Below are 21,847 nucleotides of genomic sequence, written 5' to 3' on the forward strand. Positions count from 1 at the left end.
CAAAACATTACGGGATGGTCGTGGGATCGAATGAACGGCAAAATTCGTTTTTGGAGACACTCTTTTTGGTATAGTTCCGATGTCATTGTCTTATTTGTAACGAAAACTTTCGTTTTTTTGCCACAGCTGCAAATGCCCTGCCAAATCATAAATTTTCTTGCAAATTTGTCAGGCTGGAACATCCCCCGAGCCGTTCTCAACTGAAATTTTTGACCTGCGATTTGCCCGAAGTCAGCCTTGACATAGGTTTCATCGTCCATCAGAAGACACCCGTGGAACTTGGTCAGCACCTGGTCATATAGTTTTATGGTCCGATTTGGCTGTTTGCTAGCTCGGAACGACTTGATTCCTTCCCGGAGTCGAGTTCTCCTCACGGTACTTTGGGCAGCACCGAATTTTCTGGCCAAATCACGGTCCGACAGGTTAGGATTCCTCTTAATCGTCTTCAAAATCTTACCACGCAGTTTACGGTCGACAGTTCCACTCCGACGATTGGCTTGAGGCTTCCGAATCGTCGTCAATGTTTCCCTATACCTTTTGATAACGCGCCATACGGTATTTCTGGGTAATTTCAGCTGTTTAGCTAGCCTAGATGCAGCCCACAATGGATTTTCCAAATAACTGTGCACAATTTTTTCCCTTCTTTCGGCTTCCATGTTGATTGTTTACAAAGTACAGTCGATTTGCGGAATGTCAAAAATCATACGTGAAGCTGACAAAATTCCCGACACGTGGGCACCAAGAACTTCCAAATCCGTCCACCAGGAGCGCCACAATATGAGCAAAAGTTTGTTCCAATTCTAAAATCCACGAATACTAAGATTTTACGCTAGACTGCTGCTCATCGAATCTCCACAAAGAGTTTCTCGTCGCAGAACGCTGGTTTACCTTGAACTGTCTTTCGTGTCTTCTTTTCGTTCGACTTGATAATGGTCTCATATTTTGTCCCTATTAAGCTGAGCTCTGAACGGTTCTTGGGCACTGTCTGGGTGTTATTCCCGGTATGCCATTCCATGGGTTTTTTTTTCATAATGGTAAGAAGCCAAATCACACCACAACAGCAAGTAACAATTGTTTGCTTGAGAAATGGAAACCAACTTCTGCAAATAAATTGTCTGATTCATGATCCCAGTCGCAATTGAATTGTCGCCGTTTAAGCTACAAGCTCGGTTTGGTGGTTCAATGCATTAGGCGCTGGTCTTACCAGCCAGTTGTCGTATGTTCGAACCACCGGGAAGCAACTGGAAGGATTCTTAGTGTCAGTAGGAACGTTGCACTAACCATACAACAATTCTGTACGCTAAGAATCGTCTGCGAAGTCTGTTGAAACAGAAAATTCCATAAAAAGAATGCAATGCCTGGACTATGGTTCACTTTAAAGCTACATGAGATATGAAGAGGCTTGCCACATGAGACAAACCTAGACAGTCTAGGACGTCTGAAAATCTCTACCACCTTTTCTCTTCCAGTTACCGTTTAATGATCGCCTCCAGGCGGCTATCTAAAGTCTGTCTCGACGTAAGTGTCAACAGCTTGCATCTTTTGTTTTGCTAATCATCACAACTAAGAGTTACCACATTTTCACTAATCGACAAAAATGGCATTTGATTTTAACTTTACGTTTCGTCTTTGACTCATCAGTGCAGAGCAGTTCAAATTGAACTGCCCAATGCTGAATTCGGCAGTTCAATTTGAACTTCAACTGCTTAATGCTAAATTAATTTTAGCTCAAAGGAGAGGTTTGGGGTCCGCTTGAGACGGCGCATTATTACGTTGATACCACATTCAACAACTTGGTATGCGAAAGCAAAGCCTTGGAATTATATTCCTCTTGTGAAATTTGAACCTCTGTTTCAACAGACTTTCCACCAGCCAATTTTATAGAGTACAGAATCATTGCACAGCTGGTGCTACGATCTTATGGCAACTAAGAATCCTTCCACCAACTTGGTGTGTGAGTAGCTCGGATTTTCTCGATGCACGAGCAAAATTTTGACTAAATGGTAAGTGTTCAAATATCTTTACAACTAAAGTGAGTAGATAAATTAATGTACGATGAACGGTTTCCGAACTGCAACGAGACCCGTAAACTGTTTTTGCTGTAACTTCTTCATTTTTCAAAAGGCACGGATGGGATAGCCATCAATCTGTAGATTTTAATAACAGCTTTAAAATAAAATTTATTAAAAAAAATCAAAACCATGTTTTTTTTTATTTAACTTTTTCGGATTATTTTGTAATTATTGAGAAAAAAAATCAAATTTTTTTTCAGTGTATTTTTTTAGAGTGCCCAATAGACTCCATACAATTTCTTCCTGAACGCCATTTTTGTACAATTAACGGTTTCCGAGTTACAACGATTTGAAAAGGTCAATTTTGGTGAAATGCAAAACACATACGCCCTTTTTAAAAATCAGTCGTGAGTCGGATTGACCTCTCAATCGGTTCAAAACATATGGTTTGCCATACTGAAGCCATGTGCAAAGTTTCATCCAAATCGGAGAAGGTCGATTCTGATTTTGTTATTTTTTGGTCTACTGATTCCTGGAATTGCTCGCATAAGAACATAACCGCGATATTAACGTATTCAAATTAGGATTGAGAGGTTACATGTAACCAAACCTCTAGATGACTTCTAGCTAAAAACGTTCGAAACTTCATCCGTAAAGCCACTGTACTTAGGTACAAATTAAGTGTCACAAGTAGTTCGTGTACTACTCTTGCAGCTATTGCAAGTGTTGCTTTGATTCAGTAGTCATTTGCCTATCAGTGCGTACAGTAAATGTTGTCCGTGATAACGCGCTGAAACTGATTTTTTGTATGCAAAACAGATATTTAGCTAACGAAATTCATCACGAGCTATGTCTAGTTTATAGGCCTACTTACTTTTCGAAACTGCATCGCACTTCACTTAGTGACGAGTACTGTTAAAAATGGAAATTCAAACTTGGACGATCTCCAGTATTCAAGTCGATTCGAAAATCAGTACTTCAGTAATTCATATAATGAAGTTGAATAAAATTGAATTTACAACTGCAAATATCGAAAATATTTGTACGGGAATGACACTTTAGAGACTTAGTCCTAAGATCTCGTGAGCATGAGCTTGGCGAATCCACCTATCTTCGATGGGTGCCGATTTCAACAAAAAAAGATTCAAATGAATGTTCTTACAATACAATATTGAATCTTAATTTGATATGGCTTTCGATTCCGGCATACATATTTTCAATTTCACGAGCATTTTTATATAAATGGCGACGTAGAAACGAAGAAAGTCCTTCGAACTAGCGATATAAATTTTGTATTCTTACGTGTTTCGTTAGTTGATGGCCAAATTTTTTTTGATTTCCAGTTCCCGGTTCCGAAAATAAAAGGCGAAACTCACTTCATTTTGTCAGAGACACATAAGCCAATTTTCGATAAACTTAGGTTTAGATAAAAAAAACTCTTACAGTCCAGCAAGCTATTGAATTCTATCTTGATCCGACTTCCGATTCTTTAGTAACAGGGTGAAGTGTGTTAGAAATTTCGAGCCGTCAGTTAGAGCGACGATGTCTGGCAACGGGAAATTTTCCCTGGAAATACTTCAAATTGTAGTTAACGTAAGTTGCTAGCCAAAAGAATTTATTTTGGCTATAATCGGTTCCTAGCTCCCGGTTTCGGAAGTATCAAAAATGGTGGGTTCATGAAATTTGCGAAATCGAATTTTTTTTCTCGTGTCAAATGCCCTAGAATGGCATGAAACGATTTGGTGCGAAAAATACTGGTGTCTTAACCTAATTCACCCTGTACAAGAATGGATAGAACTTAATCGTGAATATCACTTGTTGTTTTTAACGCAGCAACATAATTCTTTCTACATATCATCGTAAATATGGTCAGCAATTTATGATAAAATTTTCAGTAGTATGACATAACCACAAATAACTCAAAATTGAAGTTTTCTAAAATGTTTGGTATGAACAAGCATTAGGGTGAAATTCAGTGCCAAAATAAGGCACGCCAAATTCCAACCGTATAAATTGAACGAATCATCGAACAAAGCATTCGCAAGTAAAGCAGACACTCTGTTCGATTTATTACCGAAATGTTCGCATAAGAGGGGATTTTTCAATTTAATCGGTCCTATCCCCTACACAACCCCCCATTTTTTTTTGTTCTCGTGTGTTCCGCCTTAAAATTGTACCGTTGGAATGATGCAAGTGACGCATTGAAAGTTTGCAAAATTCACACCATCAGTCAACTAGTGCGTGTTAGTATATCGATATTCGGATATCAGTTTTATTCGTATTCACGTCATCCAGTTATGTCGCTGACATTACCCTTCCGCCTTTTTACATAGGGACTTTTTCTTGCTTAAGTCTCATTATATACGATTTTTTCTCATATGGTTTTAATGCGAATTTTTAAAGTGATGCTGTTCTTTTGTTTCACCCTAAAAATGCAAGAAACGTCGAGATCTAGAGTAATCTTAAAAACAAATTGGGTCGACTCTTTTGGACATCAAAACTGTTTGTTTTTGAGATAACACCAGAACTTGACGTTTCGTGTATTTATAAAACATTTGACATAAAAATAATTTGATATAACATTTCTTTTCCAACATAACACATCTCGACTTTTCAAGAATTTTTAAGACATTTAGCAATCCTTAGTTTTTTGGTTTTTAATGTAAATTTTTCAGACAGCGAAATTTTTCAAAATTATGCGGTTTTTAATGCGTATTACCCGCATAAAAAAAAGAATTGAGTGTACAATCATTCAACCTGAATCGAATCGGAGTCGAAGTTAAACGTCATTTAAAATTTGGGACAAATCCTTGCACCCTTAAGACCAAACCAGCCCTCCTTCCTCGTAGACATGTGTAGACTTTAGCTAAACCCTTCCTCCAAACCTCTCTGATCTTAGATCCACCTACAATTCATCGAATGCAGGGCAAATAATTCGCAAAATAACTTAATGAATCTACTAATTAGATGACCATTAGCGTAATAATCCCATTGCGTATGGTTCACATTAATTTTCCTGTGATTTAGCTACCTAGAGCTACAAGCTCCGATTAAATCAGAAATTAAACCCGCTCGACTAATGTCATCATAATTAGTAGTAGGCTTAATGACCTTATCCCGGGGATCCCCCGGTCCGATGCAATTCTTCGATCCACAACAACAACAAAAAAGTGAATGGAAATCTGACTTACCGACGAATTCTCATCGCAGTTGAGCAACGCATAAAAATCTTCATCCGGGTTGCGCTTAAAGCTGAGTATCTCGTTGACACCGCTGCTCATTCTGCTTCGACTTTGCTACCTTTTTCACGTGTGAATGTATGTAACTTCTTCCTTCACGCTATTTTTCTCTCTCTCTAGCAATCTCTCACTTCTTCGTAGCACGGAACGCACTATCGAATGGTTCACCGCAAAACTCTCACTTTCGACAGCTGATAACCGGGGTTCCGAATCAAAACAATACACTTCTCTTCGAGAAAAAAAACACGCAGACGCTAATTGCGATTGGCAAACCCTTTGAAGCAGAGAAAACAAAACACGAAAACTTTTGACCCGATGCTATCAAAACAAATTACGGCTGCTGGCTAGCTGGCTGCGGAAATCACACCGATGACAGCCACTAATGCGATTAATGTGTCGCAGCGCGAAAACGTGTCTCAACCGCGCGCGGTGGTTTACAATCGTAGCAGACCTTGGGTGGTGGCGGCGGCAGTACGCAGAATAAAACCTCGGCTATGCTCGCTCGAAAGGTGATTGCAAATCAATTTGCTGCTTGCTGCTGCTGCTCTAAACGACTAACCAAACGATCTCGGAAAATACCTGTTCCAAACACTGCGAACACGACGACGACCGAGGCTTGACTGAGCTGGGGAGCTTTCGGGCTTCGGCGGCTTGGTTGAGACTTTCAGCACTCCGGTTCCACTTCACTGCACTTCATTCCAAGAGCGAGCGAAGTGAGCGGCGCTCTCTCCGGCGCGAAGCTTGCTGTGCTGTGTTCAGCAGTGTTGCCACCGGAAAATCGTTTCTTTTTGGAACGAGATTAACTAGAAGGTATAGTTTGTGAAAGTTCAAATAGTTTCACCATTCTCACAAAATATCATTCTGTTTTTCTCGCTTATCGTGGCTTTCTGTAGCGATTCGAGGAAGAAAACGTTTCTCTTTTCTGTTTTCGACAAGTTACAGTACGGGCGTGAGATTCAACAGTTTCCTATAAGAATTCTTTTTAAAAGCGATTCCTACTAGTCTTGTTTTGTTAAATAAATCGCTCAACACACGGCTTGTACGAAACAAAAAACGGACGATTTTGAAAATTTTTGTTTCTGTCCCAGAAAGTATGGACTCACTTTGATTTCACTGTAAATAATTCACAAGTATTAGATATTCAATTTTTTTTCGATATACTGATAATATTAGACTACAACAACAGAATATTATTCTCAATATTTTCTACTTAGCCATTAGCCGTACAGACTTCTTGGCGACAAGTTTTGACACTTTTTTTCCAATCTTTTTCGAACTGTTGAATGGTTTCGGCTGCCGAGACATGTTTCCTAAGATGTGCCTTCGTTAATGCCCAAAATTCCTCGATTGGTCGGAATTATGGGCAATTTGGTGGATTTATGTCTTTTGGGACGAAAGTGACATGTTTGGTAGTATACCATTCTACCGTTGATTTCGAGTAGTGGCAAGAAGCAAGATCTAGCCAGAAGACAACAGGATCCTTGTGGCTTCGAATCATGGGTAGAAGTCGTTTTTGTAAACATTCCTTGATGTATATTTCGCTGTTCATTGAAGCAGTGGTGATGAAGGGTTTCGAAATCTTACCGCAGCTACAAATTGCTTGCCAGACCATAGTTTTCTTACCAAATTTTTCGACTTCAATCGATGTCTCGGACTGTTTTAACACTTGCCCTTCTCGCACCGTATAATATTGTGGTCCCGGCAAGGATTTGTAATCGAGTTTCACGTTGGTTTCTTCGTCCATGATTATGCAGTTCAAATTTCCAGCAAGAATCGTATTGTACAGCTTTCGAACCCTCGGCCAGATCGATGCTTCTTGTTTCGGAATACGTTTTGGTTGTTTCTGCTTCTTATAGGTTCGAAGATTCAAACGTTCTTTAGCACGAAGAACATTTGACTTCGAACTGCCCACTTTTTTGGCCACATCCCGAACTGAAACCTCCATCTTTTGCTCGAACGCCTTCAGTAGACGTTTTTCCAACTGAGGGTTAGCATAACCTTTCTTTCGACCCGTTTTCGGTTTATTCTCACAGGTGTTATCCTCACTGAACTTTTTGATTGCATTTCGAACGGCTTTTTCACTTACTTCTTCCATTTTTGCTATCTTTCTCAGTGACAGTCCGCGTTCTGTGCACCATTTGTACACAATTTTTCGCACCATTTGTACGCAATTTGTTCTGCTGAAAGTCCACGCAATTCGAAACAAACTAATAAAAACGAATAAACAACTGCACAAGTGGTTAGAGAATAGTGTGAACAACAGGACGCAACCATAAAAATTGACATCCATCCATACTTTCTAGGACAGTCTTTAATTCAGTCCGTTTTTTTTGGGGGTCGAGAATGCCTTTATTTCAAATAAAAAAGAATTTCAAGATTAATTAAATTATCGCTCGTTACTACTTTTTCCTACCTCTCCGGAAATTTTCGAATTCCATCTTGAAAAAAAAAGGTCTCGTCATTCGGGGTGATCTAAGTTTGAAGCCAATTTTCGAAAGAAGTAAAACGATGACCTGCCAGATTGTGCTGCATCTGTTGGAACAACCAGTAATCAGAAGGAGCAATGCCAGGAGAATACGGCGGGTGCGGCAAAATGAGCTCCACTTGAGCGTTTCCAAATATTTTTCACCACTTTTGCGACATGAGGCCGAGCGTTGTCATGCAGGAGAATAACTTTATCATCATTATTTTTACGTTTCGTCTTTGACTCATCAGTGCAGAGCAGTTCAAATTGAACTGCTTAGTGCTAAACTCGGCAGTTCAATTTGAACCGCTAAGCACTGATGAGTCAAAGACGAAACGTAAAAATAATGAAAACGGTTATGTGCCCTAGCACAAAATTTGGCTAACCCCTAAATGACCATACCTGCATCGGCCAGAAATAGTCGAAAACACGTTTTCGTTCGGCACGTCAGAAAAGACATTGCACTCCATTGCAAAACAAAAAGTGTTCTGTAAGTAGCAGAAACTTTACGTCTGCTTAGCGGTTCAAATTGAACTGTCGAGTTTAGCACTAAGCAGTTCAATTTGAACTGCTCTGCACTGATGAGTCAAAGACGAAACGTAAAAATAATGAAAACGGTTATGTGCCCTAGCACAAAATTTGGCTAACCCCTAAATGAACTTTATCATGTCTTTGCAACACAGAAAAAAAATGAATGTTACAGGTGTCACAATTCCTCAAACAATTCATAGCAACTAAACTTGTCAAATGAACTAAAATACTGTGTACTTTTTTGGACTACAAAAGTTTAAGGGTTGCCCTTAAAAAGGTCTTAATTAAAAAATTATCTGGACGAGAAAGAACAACACTTTCTTCGGTAATGTTTTTCTTTTTGTAATGTTTTAATTCTAATTTATATTTTTTTTTGGAGCAGGGGAAAGCTCGGTGAAGTTAGTTTCTGTCCAAATTGCACTCCAAAAGGCATAAAACCTCCTCTACTTTCGCCTCAACAGATTACATTCATCCAAATGACACATTTTAATTAAATCTTATATTTCTGAAGTATCTAAAACCAATTAGATAATAGATTATTAGACAACGTTTTAAAATGAGCAATTTTAAGCAACTTTGTTGAAAGTGCTCAGTTTGTATCGTGAGCCGTTATTATTTTAGAATGACTAGGATACTCGTTTAGAAAGGTTAGGGTACTCCTGTAAATAACAGTATTTTAGTATAATTTTTCTATGTGATTATTTGTGATATTTGAGAACTCAACAATGCGCAACTTTTACTGCAAAAATAATAATTCTGGTTCAAAAGCTAGGATAATTATTCATATGAAAAAAAACTTCTTTTTTTCAAAAAAACTACATCTTTGCACTCGGCTATCAAGTGCCGCTATATGAATTTGTATGTCAATTATTCGTCAAGCAGATATGTGCTTCTGTGGCTCAGGCGATTAACTGACGTGCTTTGCGATCTTATGTTCTTCGGTTCAAGTCGCGCTGTTGCCTGCCAGCGATCTTTTGTTTTTCAGTTCATTCGATATCAAGCTATGTAATTTTCAAATCACACAATTCTACATGGTCTTGAATATAAATTTGTGTGAAATACGACGCTCTATTTATGTGCGTCTTATAAGATGTAAAATCACATAAAAAATCGTTCTGTGGACTTTTTTCGGGCAACAACCCTTAAAGGGTTGCCCTTAAAAAAGTCTTAGTTCAAAAAATTATCTGGACGACAAAGAACAATGTTATGTTTTTCTTTTTGTAATATTTTAATTCTACTTTATTTTATTTTTTGGAGCAGGGGAAAGCTCGGTGGAGTTAGTTTCTGTGCAACTTGCTCTCCAACAGGCATAAAACCTCCTCTTCTTTTGCATCAACAGATTGTAGTATAGAGTATCTAAAACTAAGATAATAATTAATAAGACAATGTTTTAGAATAAACAATTTTAAGCAACATTGTTGAATGTGCTCAATCTGTATCGTGAGCCGTTATTATTTTAGAATAGTTCTAATATCTTGGGTTAGGGTACTCCTTTAAAATAACAGTGTTTTTAGTATAACTTTTCTATGAGAAATTTCTTGGTGACGCAATATTCTATGAAACCCTTTGAGAACTCAACAATGAGCAACTTTTACTGCGAAAATAATAAGTCTATGTTGTCTGGTTCAAAAGCTAGGGTAATTATTTATATGAAAATAAGTTTTTTATTCAAAGAACGATATCTCAAAATGAGACAAACGAAAAAAATTGCATTTGATTGAATTTAAAAGCTCACATTTTTCATAATGGGAAAACTGTTATTTTCCTATCTCAAATAAACTGAAATTGTGTACATGCATTTTTGTATATTGTTATATGACATATGTGATAGTTATATCGGATGTTTTGGCTTATGTTGTCACCCTTTTAATCGTTGACAGAGGGCATGAAAACATGTAAAAAAATCCAACGAACATAGAGTGGCATTGCTGAGATATTCAATTTTAAAGATTTTTTTGTCACTATAACTATGCATGATAAATGACGAATAATGTGATTAGTTTTTTCCTGAATAACGGATTGTTTGTTTGACTCAGATATAATTGTCGAAATTTGGCATACATCTGGTTTTCACGGAAACAAAAAGATCGTTACCCGTTACGTCGATGGCAGCAATTGACCGGGCATAGCGTAGTATTTTTTCTTCTTGGAGTTTATCAAAGAATATCCATTTTTAATCCTCAGTAACAATTCGATGTAGAAACAAATCTTTTTTTGTTGTCTTTGAATAAGCTGCTCGCAAGTGAAAAATCGCTTTTCAAAATCTCTCGGTTTCAGTTCATAAGGCACCAAATTGTCGTGCTTTCGAATCATTCCCATGGATTTTAATGCTTGTTGGGTCACATCCAATAGTTCCGTAAGCTCCTCTAGCGTTTGACTCGGATCTTCATCGAGTAATGCCACCAACTGTTTGTCTTCGATTTTTTTGGTTGTCCAGAGCGAGGCCTGTTTTCAACGCTGAAATATTCATCCTTGAAACGTCGAAACCATTTCCTACATGATTTATCAGTTGGAGCATTATCACCATGAAAACCAAAAAGCAATTGATGCGCTTCAGCTGCACTTTTCTTCCAATTGAACCAAAAAAACTTAGACTTCCCACAAATGCTGCTTAGTTAACACTAAGCTTTGCTAACACACTTTGCTCATAATTGCAACGTCAAAACAAGGTTTTTTTTAGAAAAAAAAACTGAAGCAATATGAACTTAATATTAATGACAGATGTTTAACCCCTTGAAACTATAGACATCAGCTATTACTGTTCAATGTTCATAATAGCCAGAGCCATCTTTTGAAAACGGACCGAACTAATTTGTACTCCCAATAGTTTTCGAATGGGTATCGCTAAAGTCTAACCAAAAATCTTGACATCAGAATTCTTCCGAAATTATTTGGAATTCGTTTCAACCGCAGCTGTTCTGATAAATATAAAAACAGTGAAAACTTTTTCCACACTACCATTAATTTGGCAACCCTTTCTGAAAAGGAGGAGCATTGCGGAGAACAAATTCTCTCTGAGAATCGACGTTCGATTCGTTGTTAGATCCTAGAGGATAGAAACCCTGATGAGCTGGGAAAGTGGTATTCTTCGGGAGAGAGATAAAGAAAAAGCTTTTCTCACATGTGACCTCTGGCTGCCTGCCAGCCGAATACTGGCACTACCAGTAAGCTTCTAAGAGCCTGAAACACAACACGAACAACAGGTGGAACGAAGGGCTCATCGCTCGGAGGTGGGTTGGGGACTGTTGACCTACTTACACACAGACTCAATAGTCGCTAAATCGGTGAACTTTGTGCCGATCCGGCGAGGGTCAATATAATATTCATTTCACCCCCCGGGAGAGAAGGTCACTTTAAAAGTTTGCTGGGGTTCGATTGATGAAGCTTCGGTTGTTGGTTGATTGAACAACGACAGAGTTGAGGTTGTATAATTAAAAATTTAGCGACTGTCGCTAAAAGTTTTGCTGGTTGATAGCTTTGCACTTACTTTGCAGAGCCGTTCTGAAACCATTTCAAATTTGTTCAATTGTCATGAAAGTTACAACAGAAAAGAAGGTTCGACTAGCTCCGATTTAGATGAAACTTCAGTATGGCAAACCATTTATTCTGCTCGGATTGAGACCGACTCAAAACTGATTTTTAAAATTTTTAAACCTCTCTTCTCAATCGATCACTCATCCATGTTTGAACGACAAGAGAAAGACTTTGTTAAAACCATCACGTAGAACTTACATTTCAATGAAGAAAAAACTAGAGCCGATTGCATCATTTTCTATCTAACAATTGGATTCAAAGAATGCATTAGTAGAACTGGTATTGTGGCACGTGATTATCGGAATTGATTAACGGTTCCCTTGCAGTACATTGCATGGCATCCTACGAACACCAAGAATCCTTGCCGGTCAGGATTCTCTACTAACAGAAACGCGTTTCGGAAAACGTTAGCTTATTCCGAGCTTACTCGTTTGAAATTCAATTGGGAATGCAATATGTTTACCAAAAATATCAGATCATTTCGAATGCATCAACCGATTCCGAACAGTCGGAATCGGTGGTTGCATTTGATTCAAAAACTATTTAAAATTCACACTTAGTTCCGAATCAAACTCCAGACGAGTTTCATGACTGTTTCACATCTACTCGTGAGTGTCTCAAAGAAATATAAAAAATAATCTACCTTGAAACATAGATGTCGTACTGTTGAACCCGGCGTGCAATGTTTAGTGCAACATTGCTCACAAGTATTGACCGTTTTATACGACTGTCAATCCCGCTATACTTTCGCATACATGTCAAGCAAAACAGCTGATCTCGCTATAATGAGAGGCGCATGGTTAACACTTTCGCAACAGCCACGGATAATTTATTTGCAACGACAAAGTAGTACACTTTGTTCTCTTTCACATTGAACGGAATATATTTTTGAAAACGCATGCCTCCTCAAATCATTTTGTTTCTTGGATATGTTAAACCCGGCATTCGAAAGAAGCTCGGACTACGTTTAGCATTATTGGATCATGATGGATACAGACTAATTATCTGTTGTGGTTATTTTTATGACGCGAAAATGTCATTACCCTTTTCAGTGACATTGACAAATGTTTAGACACGAATACAAATACTGATCTTAGCAGGCGATGAGGGGACCGAAATTGGTTTCGACTATTCAAAGTTTGAAGTAGTAGCACAGCGCACCACGTGACTCCATTTTCCTCCCATTTTCACTTTTCCTCCTCATCCATCCATCCATCTGTCTCAGTGTTTGTTTATCGAAAAACCAAATATAAGATAGAAAATGCGACGGGAATGGTTTGGTATGAACTTAGAAAAACTCACTCAAAAACGAGTAAGATTTAGAATAAATAAGCGGAATAACTCAAAAACTAAAGAAACTAAAGAAAGTACTCCTTCTACGTGTTTTGGACTCAAAACTTACTCATATTGAGAGTAGAAGTTACTCATGATCGTTGATAGCAACTACTAAAATTTCAACGTTTTCATATATCATTCGAAAATGAGCAATGTGGTACACTCAAGTCTCATTTTATGCGGGATTTTTTTTTCCATGCAGAATTTAAACAGTCTATTTCATGTCGTTGTAGGATCATTTCTCATCATTTCATAATTTTGACATCAAATAGATTTTGCAAATAAGAGACTCTTCCATATGTTAAAATTGGTATGCCAAAACTCTGGTAGCGATTTTTAACACCTATAACTTACAAAATATAACCCATAAAACGCTTCCTAACACACAAAACTTACAAAAGAGTAACAGATGTAATGATGCACCGTAACACATGCACCTTCTAAAAATGTAACATTTTGTAACACATAAAACTTACGAAAAAGTAACTCATGTAACGATTTGTAACGCTTGAAGCTTACATATAAGTAACGATGTAACTCATCGCAACGATTGTAACTTACCGATAAGAAACTCTTGTAACGTTTCGTAACATCTATAACTTACAAAAGGGAAACGCATGTAACGCTTCGTAACACCTATAACTTACAAAAAGTAACGCTTCGTAACGCCTATATTTTACTAAAAAGTAACGCATGTAACGCTTCGGGTTTCACAAAAAAGTAACGCATGTAATACTTCGTAACGCTTATAACTTACAAAACAAAAACGCATGTAATGCTTCGTAACATCTAGTATTCCGTAACACCTATAACTTCCTAAAATAGTAACGTATGTGACGCTTCGTAACCTTATAGCTTAGAAAAAATAAAGCATGTAACGCTTCGTAACTTTTATAACTTATTAAAATGTAACGCATGTAACGCTTCGTAACATCATAACTCACATAAAAGTAACGCATGTAACGTTTATAACTAACAAAAAAGTAACGCATGAGACGCTCCATAACGCCTATACCGTACTAAAAAAAACACATGTAATGTTTCGTAACGTTTATAACTTATTAAAAAGTAACGCTTCGTAACGCCTGTAACTTACAAAAAAGTAATGCCCGTAACGCTTCGTAACACCTTTAACTTACAAAAAAGTATCGCTTCGTAACGCTCCATAGCGCCTATAACTTACTAAAAAGTAACGCCTGTAACGCATATAACTTACAAAAAAGTAACGCATCAAACGAAGCCTAAAACTCACACAAAAGTAACGCATCAACGCTTCGTAACGGCTATAACTTACTAAAATAGTAACGCATGTAACGCTTCGTAACCTTATAGCTTAGAAAAAAAAATAACGCATGTAACGCTTTGTAACGTTTCATAACGCCTATACCGTACTAAAAAAACGCATCTAACGCTTCGTAACGCTTATAACTTATTAAACAGTAACGCACGTAACGCCTATAACTTACAAAAAAGTAATGTCCGTAACATTTCCTAACGCCTTTAGCTTACAAAAAAGTATCGCTTCGTAACGCTCCATAGCGCCTATAATTTACTAAAAAAGTAACGCCTGTAACGCTTCAAAACGCCTATAACTAACAAAAAAGTAACGCATGTAACGCTTCTTAAAATCTAAAAAATAACGTTTACAGCTTATTAAAAAATAACACATGTAACGATTCGTAACGTTTATAACTTATTAAAAACTAACGCACGTAACATTTCGTAACGCCTGTAACTAAAGTAAAAAAGTAATGCCCGTAACGCTTCGTAACACCTTTAACTTACGAAAAAATATCGCTTCATAACGCTCCATAGCGGCTATACCTTACTAAAAAAGTAACGACTGTAACGCTTCGTAAGATCTACAACTAACAAAAAAATAACGTTTAGAACTTATTAAAAAGTAACGCATGTAACGCTTCGTAAGGCCTATAACTTACAAAAAGTAAGGCATGTAACGCTTCGTAACATTTAAAACTTATTAAAAAGTAACACATGTAACGCTTCGTAACAATTATAACTTCCTTAAAAGTAACGCATCGTAACTCGTTTACAGCAAGAATCTAATCCTTATAACGGTTTTTAACATTCATAATTTCCACAAAATAACTCTAATGATTTGTAACCCTCAATTTAAGAAAAATATTGCGTATGCCACGCTTTCTAGCTTCTTTAACTTAACGTAACGCTTCCCATCTCACGATAATACCGAGTGAAATGCTTCGTCAAACGAAACATTTTTCCATATTTGGAACGGGTATAGCGTTATGGGTAAATCGATACCTTTCACGTAACCCACCTGGGTTCGATTCTTAACCCTGCACATAGGGTTAGAAAGTTTTTTTTTTACCCGAAAGGGGAAAGACCTTAAGGTTAAAACCTCTATTATCGAAACAAAAAATCCGCTCGGTTATATTCCGGATACGCGATGTGCACCCAACCCATTAAACTCAATAAGGCAATACAGATTAGATTTTAGATTTAAAACATTAATGAATGAAATGATTGCATTTAAAAAATGTTCGGATCACTTTGATGTAATTTAATTCTATATAATACCACTTGAGAGCTCACCACAAAAAATGAGAGTTGCTTGCCATTTGCAAAGGATCAAAGTCATTTCTGTAACATTTAAATCCATTTGATGCAAACATTGCATTGAGACGGGGCTGATCGATGGAACGGTAGTTTCGGAAAACGATTTGGTCTGTTTACGACGAAACGGGTCATCAGAATTAGATGGAATTAACACCTCCCTGCGTCCTGGACCAAAGCTATTGGCATGTAGGGTAACGGCTCCAGTAGTCATCTGATATGGGAAAACCATTAGTTTAGAGTGAAATCTGCTGTCTCTGTTCGATAGATTGACTTTAAGGGTAAGATGAAAATTCGCTTCAATTTTCAACTAAAGTTTTAATACTTATTTATTAGAAATTTTGTGGCAAAATTGTTTATGAAAGGTGGTTCAAAATCCGGCGCTGACAGCACAATCCGTCGATTGTGACCAGAGCTGCAAATTGCCAGTCATGTCAAATGACCTTGACAGACTGACTAAAATCATCGTCAACTGTAATCGGTACGGTCGAAGTGTCTGTCAAATAGTTCTATGACCAAGTAGAAGTATACTCAGTCAAAGACAGACGGCTTTTTTGTTTTCTCTCTCATTCTCCTATGCCCTGTTAAGTAAAAAAAATCCATTCTTTGCAAAAAATCATCGGACTTCGGAGTTTTTTTGGTGTAAATGAATATAGTTCAATGTTTACGCTGTTTGATTAATATTTAGTCACATCGTAATCAAGCAGTGACAGGAGAAATGAAGATAATATCAATCGCATCGGCAATCAATGAGCTTCCTGGTGAGTATAATATCAAGAGAATTTGAGTTATGACAGATCGGCTCCCAGACACTCAATATATGATGATTGGTAGAGCCTGGTTGGCAGCAGTCCAGTGACATAAGCTTTCCAATCTTCGCCGTGCAAAGTTGATAGTTGATAGTTGATAGTGACAATTAGCAGCTCGGATTGTGACTCGAATACCGTACAGAACAATGTGATGAACCTCAAGTTCTCTTCCTATAGAAGCAGATATTTTTCCATTCTATTAATGATTTATTGGCAGCCAACAGGTTGGCAGGTTTATTTTTGTACTCCTTTTGAGAGACATCGACACAAACAACGTACAAATTCTACTTCCGGAAGAATAGATCAGAAGTTAATGTCAATTGTAAACAAATAAGCATTGCCAGGTTGCCAAAAGTCAACGACTGTTCTTCGCTTCGTCTTTGTTTTCGGCTCAACAAGAATGTTCTCTGTTTGGTAGTTCAGGAAACAGTTATCGAAACTACGTTTGAGTTGTTTGAGTAGGGAGCGTCCTGACCTGCCAGCCACAACCAGGAGTGTGTGTGTTTGATATTTTTCCAGCACAGTTAAAACTTGAAGACGAAAGCTTTGAAAACATGATAAACCTTGCATGTGGCGTAACCAAATTGATTCCATGCAATAGAAACTATAAACAAATTACAGAACTGGTACCAATTCAATAAATTACCGAACTGATTCATCCTACTCGAATACAACATTTTGAGAACTGACGAGTTCGATATTCGAAATATGAAACAAACTACGGAGCACGTTTGCGTTAAGCCAGCCAAAAGAGAAAGCGCTTGCCTAATTGCATGGGCGAAACACCCGAATATTGCCGCCGTCTATTCTTATCTGCTTTCTGCTGTAGACACAAAACACGGTGGTGTACCAGGGGGAGGGGGTTGGTCCGCCGAGAGTTTTCCCATTACTAATTATATGTCTGTATTGATGGTGTGTTTCAAGTGCCGGATGCCGAGATGATCCACCCACATCCGACGATGATCTCAGATCTTCCCAGTTCGGCAGTTTGAACGAGAAGTTTTATAAAACGATCGAAATTCACGATACAGTATTGATAATTGATTAATTTTTCTGTCGTTAGTTTTAGTAGTCACGTTCTAACTTTCTGAAAAGTCCTATTTAATCGGTCTAATTTCCAGGGTTTGTTTTCAAATCGGTTAAGCTGCTCTCTAGTAATCGTGGGTGCTATCGCCTTATGCATTAGTACCAGAATGAGAGGGTGCGGAATGGTTTAATAGCTACAGCCCATCTTACATTACAATATTTATCATAAAGACTGTCCCAGAAAGCATGGTTGCAAACAAAAACCGCAGCCATTTCGCAATGATTTAAAATCTGTCAATTTTTATGGCTGCGTCCTGTTGTTTACACTCTTCTCTAACTACTTGTGCAGTTGTTTATTCGTTTTCGGAAAATTGTGTACAAATGGTGCACAGAACGCGGACTGTCACTGAGAAAGATAGCAAAAATGGAAGGAGTAAGTGAAAAAGCCGTGCGAAATGCCTGATTGCATCGGTGAGGATAACACTTTTAAAGATAAACCGAAAACGGGTCGAAAAAAGGTCCTGCTAACCCTCAGTTGAATAAACGTATACTGAAGGCGTTCGAGCAAAAGACGGAGGTTTCAGTTTGGGATGTGGCCAAAAAAGTGGGCGCTTCGAAGTCAAATGTTCTTCGTGCTAAAGAACGTTTGCATCTTCGAACCTATAAGAAGCAGAAACAACCAAAACGTAGTCCGAAACAAGAAGCATAGATCAGGCCGAGGGTTCGAAAGCTGTACAATACGATTCTTACTGGAAACTGGATTACAAATTCTTGCCGGGACCACAATATTATACGGTGCGAGAAGAGCAAGTGTTAAACCAGTCCGAGACATCGATTGAAGTCGAAAAATTTGGTAAGAAAGCTATGGTCTGGCAAGCAATTTGTAGCTGCGGTAAGATTTCGAAACCCTTCATCACCACTGCTTCAATGAACAGCGAAATATACATCAAGGAATGTTTACAAAAACGACTTCTACCCATGATTCGAAGCCACAAGGATCCTGTTGTCTTCTGGCCAGATCTTGCTTCTTGCCACTACTCGAAATCAACGATAGAATGGTATACTACCAAAAATGTCACTTTCGTCCCAAAAGACATGAATCGACCAAATTGCCTACAACTTCGACCAATTGAGGAATATTCTGTTGTTGTAGTCTAATATTATCAGTATATCGAATAAAATTTGAATATCTAATGAATTATTTACAGCGAAATCAAAGTGCGTCCATACTTTCTGGGAGAGTCTTTAGTAATGCTGTGTTTTTACTATATTATTTATTGATCATTGTATTATGTTATATTGTTGTTATCATTATTACTATTATTATTATTATTATTATTATTATTATTATTATTATTATAACTGAATGAATAAATAATATTACATACAGAAGAAAATTTACTACTAAAATCTGAAATAACAATTTTTTGCAAGATTTTTTTCTCAGTGTCGCAAAGGTAGCTTTCGAGCTGTCAAAAATAACCATGGTTTCGTGCAGAGTTATTTTTAACAACTACTAAATAACTTCTCGACTGTCAAATTTTAACTAGAAGTTAAAATGATTTGCTAAATGGTCAACAATGGTCTCGTTTTTTATCCACCTAATGGTGTAATGATGCCTTTCTCATATTGCTAATATTTTCAAAAGATTCTATCAAGAATTTTTTTCTTCAAATTTGATATAGATTAAAATATGGCAACCCTGCACGCTATACAAAATTGAACAAAGCACGCTGTGTGCTTCGTTCGCAAAGGCAGAGAAACTTTCTGGCCCTATGTGCGGAGTTAGGAAGCGAACCCAGGTGAGCTGCATGGAAGGCATTCACTGACCCATCACGGGGGACGGGTGTAGGTCCCCGTTTTTGAGCTTTCCAAAATCGAAAAAATATTTTTGATGCCAAATGCCTTAGAATTGTCCGATTCAGTGTCATCTCGAAGTATTTTTTTAATTTGAGTCTGGTACTTAAAAAATCGAAATCGAAATTTTTTTTTTTGACCAGTTTTTGCAATGACTGAGTGGAAACTTATTTTGGAGAAGCCAAATGAATGAGAAACTCACAGAAAAGATGATTTTTTTTTAAAAAAGATACTCTCAGAGACAGGACTCGAATCTGAGTTTTTATGCTACGCGCTACCATTTCGCCACCCTAAGCCTGATGATAGACACGGCTCTATGTTACCACACGACTGGATTTGGTAAAGCGTACATCGAACATGGTCTAAATCCTACCTGTCCCACGACCGGTATCATATATCCAAACATCCTTTCTGTACATCATACACTAGATGTTTGATGACAGCACTAGATTTTTCATGCAATTCTGCGACATTAAACTTACAATTTTTGTTTTCGATTTCAGAAATCTCAAAATTTCCCTGTCTCAGAGTCGGGATTTAAAAGAAAATATTGTTTCCGAGATAACACAAAATCTTTACGTTTCATGTAATTCTAAGACATTTGTCATAAAAAAATTCGAAAATCCCGGAAATCGATTTCGAAAGTCCCGAGTCAATTTTTAAAAAACAAAACCAAATAATAATTTCAAGATGACACTAGATCTTGACGTTCTAAAACTTTTGGCATCGAAATTTTTTGTTTTCGATTTAAGAAATCTTTAATTTTTCTTAGTCCCAAAAAGAATTTGCTAATATTTACTTTTATATATTTTAGGGTTAGGGTCACCTCTAATTTCGTTAAGCGGTTAAGCAAAAGTACCTAAACAAATAGCCCCAATGCAAAATTTGGACTAAATTAAATTTTAAATTGGATGTGGGTAGAGGTTTAAAAATTAACGATCTTGAAAAATAACCATAGGATGGGAGGGGGGGGGGGGTTTCGAGGTGAATACATAAAATTTTCGAAATCGAATATTTTTTTCTTGATGCCAAATGTCTGAAAAAAATCGAAATCCGAAAAGTTTTGAGATAACCGAAATGGAAAATTTTTTTAATGCTAAATGTCTTAGAATTACATGAAACGTCAAGATTTTGTGTTATCTGGAACAAAATATTTTTTTTTTTTTTAAATCTCGACTCTGAAACTTGCCCGACATTTCGGCCGTGTTTGATCGCCTTTTTCAAGGGAAACTGTAAAGTTGTGTTTTTATTATTGTCGAAAATTAGGTACAAAAAGTTACCTTAGTACAAGAATTACAAACATATTTTAAACTCACTTTAGCCAATTCGTTTTTGTCGAGTACGTTGATTGATTTTATGTCGAAATTTTTTTTTAGATGTCGATTCGGGGAATTTTTAGATTTCCGAAATCGAAATTTTTTGTTGATGACGAATGGGCTAGTGAATTTTTCTCCCGGATTTGCACTAAAATTCCCAACTTTTTTTTTCTTTTCCCGATCTCTTGCCATCCTGAGTATGGAACTGAGTGAAAGTAACGAATGACTGAGAAAGTACCAAGCATTCTACAATGCAATCTATGAAAGAACAGAACTTAACATGCAACTAAACTACTAGGTGTGCAGCATCACTCAATCTGTCTCGAGGTTGGGCTAATAACAAAATTTGACAGCCGTTGAACTGTACACGCTTAGAAAAAGTCACTCAGAAATGAGTAAGATCCTATCCATACTTAGAAAAAGGGGAACGTTTTCATATATCTTTCGATGATTAGTTTTACTTTCTGGCGTGTGCCTCGATTTTTATTGACGGCCGGAATATTGCCTCCAAGCGTGCGAAGGGAATTGAACTTTCGGAAGTGCATGTATTCCTTTTCGTTTTACTACATTAGTCCTTCTGCGTTTCTGGAGAGGCCAAGACTTTACTTTGTCTACGAAATCTGGCATTGAACTTTCCTCAACCCTTTCTTAGTCCAAACCAAAACAAAAGAAATGTTATATATTTTGCCTTCAAGACACGAGTGTTATTACAGGTTCCGTTCTCGAGCACTGCAAATCATTCGTCACTGCGCTGCTCTCCATAAATCCGGAAAGGAAAACACATTTTCTTTGTTCGACTCAGTACCGACTGACAAGCGGTGAATGGCCCAAGTGCCGGGCGCACACCATTGTATCCACTTGTCCGTCCGAGTCGAAGCAATAAATTTCACCATCCAAAGAAACGCTGGAAAGCAGCGATAAGCGCACGTGCGTGAAAATATCGTCTCAAATTTCCAGAACAAAGCGGCCACGAGCGACCACAAGATCGCTCGGGAAGGGGAAAGCCAACAAAGCGTTGACGTCGACGGTCGGTCGACGACGACGACGGCGCCGCCGGATTGTTGGGGGACCACCGCCGGGACTCCGGGTAGTTTTTGGGGAGGAAAATAAATCTCCCGTCAGCAGCAGC

General features: G+C 37.7%; 1 protein-coding gene across 1 annotated transcript in view; it reads right to left on the reverse strand.

Moving 5' to 3' along the window:
- Nucleotides 1-5,880, reverse strand: part of LOC131426201 (J domain-containing protein) — a 111,806-nt gene extending 105,926 nt beyond the window's left edge. Inside the window, exon 1 of the mRNA XM_058588750.1 lies at nucleotides 5,204-5,880. Coding sequence (XP_058444733.1) covers nucleotides 5,204-5,293 — 90 coding nt within the window. The 5' untranslated portion in view covers nucleotides 5,294-5,880. The remainder of the gene's footprint in view (nucleotides 1-5,203) is intronic.
- Between the last annotated feature and the right edge of the window lie 15,967 nt (nucleotides 5,881-21,847).

The sequence above is a fragment of the Malaya genurostris genome, chromosome 1 (genome assembly GCF_030247185.1).
Source record: "Malaya genurostris strain Urasoe2022 chromosome 1, Malgen_1.1, whole genome shotgun sequence".
Lineage (NCBI taxonomy): Eukaryota > Metazoa > Arthropoda > Insecta > Diptera > Culicidae > Malaya > Malaya genurostris.